Source organism: Cebus imitator, unplaced genomic scaffold (genome assembly GCF_001604975.1).
Source record: "Cebus imitator isolate Cc_AM_T3 unplaced genomic scaffold, Cebus_imitator-1.0 Scaffold445, whole genome shotgun sequence".
In the NCBI taxonomy this organism is placed as follows: Eukaryota; Metazoa; Chordata; class Mammalia; order Primates; family Cebidae; genus Cebus; species Cebus imitator.
The window spans coordinates 1,505,620-1,516,296 of NW_016107760.1; the positions used below are offsets into that span (position 1 = coordinate 1,505,620).

The 10,677-nt window shown below is 38.3% G+C and overlaps 1 protein-coding gene across 2 annotated transcripts in view; it reads right to left on the reverse strand.

The window, feature by feature from the left end:
- Positions 1-673: 673 nt before the first annotated feature.
- Positions 674-10,677, reverse strand: part of WDR44 (WD repeat domain 44) — a 95,106-nt gene continuing 85,102 nt past the window's right edge. For both annotated transcript variants that reach the window (XM_037732349.1, XM_037732350.1), the window contains 6 exons: positions 9,286-9,477; positions 8,497-8,598; positions 8,163-8,278; positions 6,534-6,661; positions 6,033-6,167; positions 674-1,743 (listed from right to left, as the gene is read on the reverse strand). In XM_037732349.1, the coding sequence (XP_037588277.1) occupies positions 1,649-1,743; positions 6,033-6,167; positions 6,534-6,661; positions 8,163-8,278; positions 8,497-8,598; positions 9,286-9,477 (768 nt within the window). In that variant the 3' untranslated portion in view covers positions 674-1,648. The remainder of the gene's footprint in view (positions 1,744-6,032; positions 6,168-6,533; positions 6,662-8,162; positions 8,279-8,496; positions 8,599-9,285; positions 9,478-10,677) is intronic.

The window sequence follows — 10,677 nt, forward strand, 5'->3', positions numbered from 1 at the left end:
AACCTATCAGGAGATAGTCATATAATAATACCCTGGTTATCTGCAGTTAAAACAACACTACAGCAGACTACAAGTTCTCAGGCAGAAGCTAGTACAAGCCAAGCTGCCTCAAAGAATTGAAGACATCAAGTTCAAAAACGAAAAACTGGATCAATCACAATGCCACCCAGACCCTGAGACTAAAGAAACTGTGCCTGGATTTTAGAACGTCAATGGCATAACAATTCAGTCAGTCAGGGAGAGTACAGGAGAATGAGGGAGCCAAAGTAACCAAAGAGAGATGAGGAGAGGGGAGGAGGGAGGGGAGGGGAGGGTAGAGGGAGAGGGCACAGCACTGGCAAGAAGAAAGCAGCAAACAATACGTAATTTACTAGAAAGCCCAGATCACTCTAAGACCATGCTAGATTAACAAGGATATGACTGTGGCTCCGCAACTTCTCAATTACATGCTGAAAACAAATGCAGTAAGGAACATATAAGCATATAGATGAATTCTTAGCCGTGTTCAATTTAAAGCTAGAATTAAAAAATGTTTAAAGGTATGTAACTAATGCATTATAATTTAGGGATCTAAAATCTAGTCTTCTGTTTGCTAAAATTTAAATGATTAAAACAAGAGTTTATTTTTCTTGCATTCCTTCATTTACTGAAGTCAATTAAAAATAAAGCCATGTTTAAACAAGTGTTGGAGACCAACTTTTAATAATACATATTTCATTTTCAGAAACATATGCTAACCATCAACAACATGATCAGGGTTCCATTGCCCCAGATGTTATTTCATTGGTACATTGTATTGATATTTACAAAGGCTTTCAAATTCAACAACACAAAACAAAACAGCTTAATTTTTAAAAACTACAATGCCTTAAAAAATGTAAACAGTTTCATTTTTACATTATTGTAAAAAAGAAGACTCACTCCTTAATGTGGCTTAATTTTTTTTTTTAAGTGAGCAAAGCCTGGTGCTCATGGATAAAGAATGAAAATAATTCTTTACATAGAAACATTGTGCTCCAGTGTGGCAAAGAAAAAAAATTATATGTACACATATAAAGGAAAGAATCTTAAGCCCACAATTTAGACCACAAAAAAGTCTTGTCCCCAAATTGAGAAATTTATAAAAACCATTTACACATGGTTATTGACCTATTGGAAACCTATATAACATTTTCAAAACAATAACTCAGTCAAAAGATACCACTTTTCTTAAAAATGAAATTTTGTGCAAAAAAAAATTGTTTAAGCTAGAAACAAGACTATCTCCCCTAGTAAGAGGCCAAAAGAGCCACTGAAATAATTTAACTCTGTTAGATTTAATGCATGTAACCAAAAGGCACACACATGTGATTAATATATTAATATCTTTTCATGCAGAAACCTGTGCATGTTCATAATTATACAACAAAAACACAAACAAAACACAACATAAAGCCTAATGTCTGGCAATGTTATTCTAGCCATATTCCTTCCTATTCTATCATCCCAGGGTTTCCTAGATCATTAACACTGCCTCTCAAAAAATATATTATATTTGAACAACTTTCAATAAAAATTTAAAAAGTATGTTAGCCTGGAACACTATATTTTTTCAGTTCTGATACATATAGAAACTTACTGATATGTTTATTTTAAATGTCATTTCAAATTAAGATACAGTTTTTCTTTTATTAATAAACACTTTGATTGCTCCAGTGAAGTCAGCAGAGAGAAGAACTTCTGTGTTATCTGTCTTCATAATACCTTAAAAGCATAAAAAAAAGTTTTAAGTTGGTTTGTAAAGGAATATGAAATCTGCTGCCACAATTATCATATGACCATGACCCTCCACCTTCAGGGGAGAAGATCGTCTCCCCACCTTTTGAGTCTCCTTTTCTGGCTGGCTCCTGTAATTCTTTCATTCTGCTGAATCTCTTTTCCTCTCTGAGGCTCACTTCCACTTGCCTTGTCTTACCTGGTCTTTCCCTGGCTTGAGGATATTATAGTCTCTTGGGGCCTGGATGCTTGGATTTATTCCTAGGCAACCTAGGCATCTAAGTCATCTAATGCTTCATTGCATGGCAAGAAGCTAGTGTGTCATTCAGCCCCAGGACTAGAGTACTGGCAGAATGGGATCAGCTAGCAAGTCTGTTGCTAACAGGGGTGCCTAACAAGGTTGCCAGTAAGGTTTATTGTATAGCAGACACACTGAAACTGCCATGAAATGAAGTAGACACATTCGCTGTGTGAATGCTGACAGAACCTTTTGCCATATGGTTACTGTAAAGCTGTATAACTATGCTGAATGGCATAGATGCTTACCTCTTACATTTGCCAGTTGCATAAAAACATTTAATAAACAAATTCAATGTTAACTAACTCTATTATACATAAGTAAAAATTGAGATTTTTAACTTGAGATTTAAAAAAGAAAATAATCCAAGCTTTAATTGGAAAGTTGTGTACAGGATGAGTCACACAAAATGGTTTCACTTAGATGTGCTAAAAACATATCCTAAGCCTTTGAACATTCCTTTACCACCCTTTTGGTGTATCTCATAGCAGTGCTATGCAGTAGCAGCAGCAGCAGCAAAGAGGACTTAGGGATATGAGAAAGGATAGAGAAGAAAAGAATTCATCATACACATAAAATGCTTTGTAGGACACAATAATAATGAAAATGATAACAATAATGCCTATGACATGCTTGGCATTTTGCCAGGCAGTTTTACACATACAAGTATATATATATATATTTAGATACAGAGTCTCACTCTTTTGACCAGGTTGGAATGCAGAGGCACCATCATAGCTCACTTGTAACTTCACACTCCTGGGCTCAAAGGATCCTTCCAACTCAGCCTCCCTAAGGCACACACCACGGTGCCCAGCTAGTTATTTAATTTTTTGTGGAGACAGGGTCTTGCTATGCTCTCCAGGCTGGTCTCAAACTCCTGGCCTCAAGTGATCCTCCCGCCTTGGCCTCTCAAAATGTTGGGGTTACAGGCATGAACCACCATGCCCAGCCTATACATGTTATATTTAATTCTTAGTAAAACCCTGTAAACTAGGTTATCATTTTACACATAAGGAAAATTTCGGCTAAAATTGCTAAATATGTCAGGAACAAAGAAAGAGGGCAATTGGATGTATTTTCTGATCCCACACTTTGGGTTTAAGACAGAGTTTATTCTTCTTTTTTTTGAGATGCAGTGTCACTCTGTCGCCCAGACTGGAGTGTAGTGGTGCAATCTCGGCTCACTGCAACTTCCGCCTCCCAGGTTCAAGCGATTCGATTCTCCTGCCTCAGTCTCCCAAGTAGCTAGGATTACAGGCATGGGCTGCCACGCCCTGCTAATTTTTGTATTTTTAGTAGCGACGGGGTTTCACCATGTTGGTCAGGCTGGTCCTGAACGCCTGACTTCGTGATCTGCCTGCCTTGGACTCCCAAAGTGCTGGGATTATAGGCGTGAGCCACCATGCCTCGCCTGAGAGTTTATTCTTAGACTACACCTACGTGGGTACAAATGACAAACACAAATCTTGAGTACAATCCACTAAAATTTGTGGCTCTTCAAAAAGGACTCAGTTAGTTAACTGAACCTTGTTAAAGTGGTACATTTTTGAGAAGTTAAAAAAAAAAACTGTATTTTTTTACTATTCCTCAAATTGTTTTAAAAGCTAGAACTTCCTGTGGAATGTGCAGGGGAGGTATATAGAATGTAAAAAGGTAGCACTGGGGAAAAAAGAAAAGAAAAAAAAAATAGGCCACGTGTGATGGTTCATGCCTGTAATCTCAGCACTTTGGCCATGGTAGGAGGACTAACCTTTTGGAGGCTAGAAGTTTGAGACCAGCCCAGCCAACATGGCGCAACCCCCTCTCTACTAAGAATACAAAAAATTAGCTGGGCGTGGTGGTGCATGCCTGTAATCCCAGCTCCTGGGGAGGCTGAGNGTGTAGTCCTAGCTACTCAGGATGCTGAGGCAGGAAGATTGCTTGAGGACAGGAGTTCAAGGTTGCAGTGAGCTACAATTGCACCACTGTACTCTAGCCAGGAGCGAGACCCATTCATTCATTCATCCATTCATTCATTCATTCATACATACATACATATATACCTACCTACCTACAAACAAACAAAGGTAATTAAAAAGAAAGAAAAACTTAAATGACTTAAGTTAGAAGAGGGAAGCTGGATTTGATTCTGAGAAGGAAAGAAAAACAGAACATAAATAGGCATTTAGTAAAGGTTTAATCATTCTAACTTGGTTTATTTTTGTATCTTGTACTGAAAAGTGCTAGACTGAAGTTCATCTTTGTTATCAAAATTTTTCTTCAAAGACGAATAGTGTAGTGAGTGGAGTAGATAGTGTAAATAATACTATAAGAAAAATTACTTGAGATTAAAGTACTTGATAACTTTTTAGCATTCAAATACTTTAAAAGCACTCTTTGTATATTGTATCTATTCTTGTGGCTTTATGACCTGTTTGTAGTGTGAGACAATACATTCAATAAACTATTATGTAATAGATTTAAACATTAAAAACAATTTATTTATATTTATATATATATATATAAATAAATTAAAGCAATTCTCCTGCCTCAGCCTCCTAAGTACCTGGAATTACAGGTACACACCACAATGCCTGGCAAAATTTTCTTTTTTTTTTTTTGAAATAGAGTCTTGCTGTGTCACCCAGGCTAGAGTGTAGTGGCACGATCTCAGCCCACTGAAACCTCCACTTTCCTGGGTTCAACCACTTCTGCCTCAGCCTCCTGAGTAGCTGGGATTACAGGCGTGTGCCACCACACCTGGCTACTTATTGTATTTTTAATAGAGACGGGGTTTCAACATGTTGGCCAGGCTGGCCTTGTACTCTTGATCTCAAGCGATCTGTTCACTTTGGTCTTCCAAAGTGCTGAGATTGTAGCCATGAGCCACCATGCTCAACCACGATTGGTATTCACAATACAAACTTGTTTTCACTAACAATTGGCCCAAATTTTCATAGTCTTACCATACTCTTAAGGACTAGCAGAACTACTACAGATTTTTATATAACTGATTGGCACTCAATATTACTTGTTGAGTTTCTTCTTCCTTTCTAATATGAGCACTTTGTAAAACTGGAATTAATACTCATTCTCAAAGCATATGCTACAAATGGCAAGAAATTTGTAGTTCAAGACCAGCCTGGCCAACATGTTGAAACCCTGTCTCTACTAAAAAGATACAAACTTGTAAACAGCCACTTATCTCGAGAAACTGTTAAGTTGCGGCAAGTAGAAAAATTAGCCCTGCTTCATTTGGGTTTAGTTCATTTCATAAGACAGCTGTTCATTAAGCACCTACTATATGTAGGCAAGCACTGTGTAAGACACTGGCAATACAACAATAAATAAGACATGAAAACTGTCTGTCTTCTAGAGATTAGAGACAAGTAGAAGAGACAGATAATAAAGAAGGTTTACATTTGTATATATTGTTTGCACTTCTCTAAAGAGAATGGTTACCTATAAATAGTTATAAACATCCAAATTTTTCATTTTTATTTCTCAGGTGAATGTAAAAGAAGTAAAACTTTCAGGAAATATGTTACTGACATGTTCAGAAATGGATATCTGACAACCATTAAGTGGCAAACAAGAAATATTCTTTGGTGGCTCACACCTGTAATCCCAGCACTTTGGGAGGCTAAGTCGGGTGGATTTCTTGAGCCCAGAAGTTTGAGACCAGCCTGGGAGACATGGTGAAACCCCATCTCCACAAAAAATACAAAAATTAGCTGGGCATGGTGGCATAGGCCTGTAGTCTCAGATACTCAGGAGGCTGAGGTGGAAGGATCACCTGAGTTCAGGGAAGTTGAGGCTGCAGTGAGCTGTGACTGCACCACTGCACTCCAGCCTGGATGACAGAGCAAGACCCTGCCTTAAGAAAAAAGAAAAAAGAAATATTCTTTATACTAGTGAAAACCTCATTATACTGACATGAGATAAATCAGGCTACTAAGTGCTGACTAGAAAAAATATAGGACAAGTAAAGATTTACCAGAAGGTGTGGCATCCAAAACTTCAGCATCTTCACTTTTCTCATTCCCTTCTGATTTTTCAGACTGCACATCCAAAGATAACATCAAACTTGGGTTCGGAGCAAAGATGGCTGATGTAACAACTGCATTGTGGGCTGTGGAAAAAATTTACTTCAAGATAATTGAAAATGGAATACCAAACATCAAGATAAACACGACAGTGTATGTTATATACCAAATATCCTTAAAAACTAACATAGAAGTAACTCCAAGTGATTTAAAACTCAAAAATATTTTCTAAAAAAATGTCACATATAAGTTATGAAATTCCCTGACTTCTCAAATTTTAGACCAAAGTTCTTCCTTAATATAGATAAATCAAACAAGCAAAGCCAAATGCAATGCAGTTTATCACTGTCAAACTGCCTCTCTAAAATAATGCCTAAATGAATTTACTTCTAGTACATATCCACTTTAAACTGATTCTCTTATAAGACACACAAAAGCAAGTATTTACTTACCTTTAATACCTTCCCAGAAGTCATTACGATCTCTCCTGACTGAAGTAAACTTGCTTAGGTCATGGTAAGTACTCCATATGTAAACATACTTATCTTCTGAACCACTAACGAGGTAAGTAAAATCATGGCTGAATTTGGGGAAGAAAGAAAAAAACAAGTAAAATGCGAGTGTGTATGTTTAAAGGTTTCCTTTATCAGTGCTTCGTACTTTGTGATACCTAAAATAACACACGAAGGATCTTGTCGAATACGTAGACTCATGGTGTCACTCAAGATGTTCTAAATGTGTAAGTATGAGGTAGTGGCCTGGTACTTGTATTTGCATCAATGCTCTAGGTAACTATGATGTTAGTTAATTTACGTTGGGAGGAATGTTAATTTAAGGTGTGAAAGACAGAAGCAGAATACTTTACCAGTTGAATTACTGGGTAATTACTGTATAATTCAAGAAAAAAGAAGAATTGGTAAGAGAAGCGCTGAAAGAAGAGGGCTAGAAAGAAGAAAAGACAGCTAACCCAATTTCAGGAGAGTGTCCAGAACCCAAAATTTTCTTTTTCCTTTTTTTCTTTTTTTTTTGAGACAAGAGTCTCGCTCTGTTGCCAGGTTGGAGTACAGTGGCACAATCTCGACTCACTGCAACCTCTGCCTCTGGGGTTCAAGCAATTCTCCTGCCTCAGCCTCCTAAGTAGCAAGGACTACAGGCACGTGTCACCACACCCAGTTAATTTTTGTATTTTTAGTAGAGACAGGGCTTCACTATGCAGGCCAGGATGGTCTCGATCTCTTGACCTTGTGATCTATTTGTCTAGGCCTTCCAAAGTGCCAAAGTGCTGGGATTACAGGCGTGAGCCACTGTGCCCGCCCCCGCTCCCCTTTTTTTGACACAGAGTTACGTTCTTGTTGCCTAGGCTGGAGTGCAATGGTGTGATATTAGCTCACCGCAACCTCCACCTCCTGGGTTCAAGTGATTCTACTGCCTCAGCCTCCCGAGTAGCTGGGATTACAGGCATGCACCATCATGTCCAGCTAAGTTTGTATTTTTAGTAGAGGCGGGGTTTCTCCATGTTGGTCAGGCTGGTCTGGAACTCCCAACCTCAGGTGATCCGTCTGCCTCCCAAAGTACTGGGATTACAGGTGTGAAACACCTCGTCTGGCCCCAAATTAGAAATTTAAGTAACAATGATATGTAAAGTTTTGAATAGAGGACACTGGGCTGTGTGGTGTTAAAATGCTTTCTTAGTGTCCTAAAAGGTTCCTTCCTTTCCTAAAAGGTTCAAGACAATGTGGCAGGGAGGGGAGTAGCAGAATGAGCCCCCTCTTAAAAGCATAAACAAAGGTACAAAAGCAAAAACTTTAGAGATGAGAGTTTTCTAATCCTGGCTCTACAACTATGACTTTAGGCCAATCACTTAATTTTCTGAGTCTTGGTTTCTTCATCTGCGGAAAGGGGGAAATTCTAATCCTATAGATTATATAGGTGGACAAGGTAAAGTATTGCATGATAATAAAATACCAGTTGCAAAAGTGAAAAGAAAAACTCCATTAAACATAAGGCATAGACCAATGGAAAAACTGAAATACGGGAGAAATGTTCTGATCTCTTTTGGGAATATCTCATTGCCAATTTACCTGAAACTTGCTTTGATCTGGCTGCTGCTATTGACGTAACCCTTATACTTCATGGAGAGTGACAAATCTCTCAAATCATATAGTCTGATTCTGGAGTCATTTGAGGTTACCAATATCTAAAAATAGATCAAATGAAAAGTTAAAAATATCATCTTTTAATACAAGTTAAGCTACAACCCAAAAAGGGTGTTACACACATACAAATGTACCCCAAAACTAGAAAAAGTAGTATTCTACAAGAAAAAGAATACATTTTTTGCCAAGATATTAATAACTAACTTTCAAGAATCTAGGTATATAGTATAGAGAGACATGGTTTTGAATACTGTAGTACCTTATTTTCTCCAGGTAAAGGCTCAATGCCAGTAATTTTTCTTCCAACTTTGTTGCGCCCTCTAGTAGATCGGACATGTATTTGTGTATGGTATTTCAAATGCTAAAAATAAATCATACATTTAACATATTAGAATTAGAAGCATGTGTGGTGGCTTGCATCTGTAATTCTAGCTACTCAGGAGGCTAAGGCAGGAGAATTGCTTGAGCCCAAGAGTTTGAGGCTGTAGTGAGCCAATAATTGCATCACTATACTTTAACTTGGGTGACAGGGTGAGACTTTCTCTCTATAAAAGAATTCTTTTTGCTTGGAAGTAGTGGCTCACACCTGTAATCCCAGCACTTTGGGAGGCTGAGGCAGGTGAATCACTTGAGGTCAGGAGTTCAAGACCAGTCTGGCCAACATGGTGAAATCCTGTCTCTACCAAAAACTACAAAATTTAGCTGGGTGTGGTGGCATGTGCCTGTAGTCTCAGCTGCTTGGGGAGCTGAGGCACAAGAATCACTTGAATCCGGGAGGCGGAGGTTGTAGTAAGCCGAGATAGCTCCACTGCACTCCATCCTGGGTGACAGAGTGAGACTCCATCTCAAAAAAATTTTTTTTTTAAAAATTCAAATTAGAAGAAATCTCAAAAGTCATCTGTTCCAACTCTTAAGACAGACATGGTATTATTTGTCCCAATTTAGAGAAAATGCAGTTAAAGCTCAGAGGGGATAAACAACTTGTCCAAAATCACGAAAGTGTTTACTAAGTATAAAATTATATAATTTACAGAAAACAATCATTTACCTCTGTATCATAGAAAATACATCTGCCATCATATGTCCCAATCACCGCATATTTGCCATTTTGACAGAAATTTGCAGCTGTGATTAATTTCGTCTGACCATCTACTTCATTCCACAAAGCCACTTTTTTGTCAGGTATGTTCCAAAGGCGGAGCTTTCCATCCAACGACCCACTTAGAAAATACCTGTCATCCTAAAAAGGTGGCAAAAGAGGAAGCTTCCATTTTACCCCATCAAGACAAAACTCATTAGCATATTAAATCAGTAAGTCTATTATAATAGTTTAAAAATGCAGATTTCAGGGCCGGGTGTAGTGGCTCATGCCTGTAATCCCAGCACTATAGGAGGCTGAGGTGGGTGAGTCACAAGGTCAAGATATCGAGACCATCCTAGCCAACAGGGTGAAACCCCATCTCTACTAAAAATACAAAAATTAGGCATGCTGGCACGTGCCTGTTGTCCTAGCTACTAGGGAGACTGAGGCAGGTGAATCACTTGAACCTGGGAGGCGGAGGTTGCACTGAGCTGAGATCGTGCCACTGCATTCCAGCTTGGCGACAGACTTTCATCAAAAAAAAAAAATTTCATTTAAAAATTACTATTCTTTAAGCAAGCATTATTTTATGCACCAAAAGCAGTAACAACAATTAGAAACCTCACTATTCATTTTTCAGAAATAAGGTTCTAATCACTTCATCATATCCTTAAACTGCCTTTCACAAGATACGGATGGTAACAGATAATGTGTTTGAGTGTGTAGTGTATGGAAGAAGGTTCTGTGATCAAGTAACTTTGAGAAATTCTGGGTAACAGAAAGTTAAACATGATTCTCAGTTAACCTGCATTCTGAACCTCCAAAAAGAGGATAAAGTAGGTAGCATTTTTCGACATATTTAACCACAGACTTTTTTTTTGGGGGGGGGGCGTGTTAGGGGTGGTGCTACACCTTTCAGGAACATGCTATGGGAAATCTATCGTATATTATACCTTCCTCTAGGATACATGTAATGCTTGGATAAAAGAGCAACATCAGTTAGAGGCCCCCAAAACCAGTCATTTTTGGAACTCTAACACCATGTCAACAGATAATTGCTTCATTATTCATTATTCAAATTGTGCTCTCAAACCAGGGATTTTCAACCTGTGGCAATTTGATCACACAGGGGACATCTGGCATTATCTGGAGACATTTTGGTTGTCACAACTGGTGGGAGGATCAGGATGCTATCAGCATCTAGTGGGTAGAGAGGCCAGATGCTGCTAAAGATCCTATAATGCACAGCCTTCTCTCCTCCTATAACAAAGAATGTCAATAGTACTAGGGTTGAGGCACCTGCTTTAAACTAAATCAGTCCTACTACTAAGCTTGTTTTGATTTTGGCAAGACAAGATA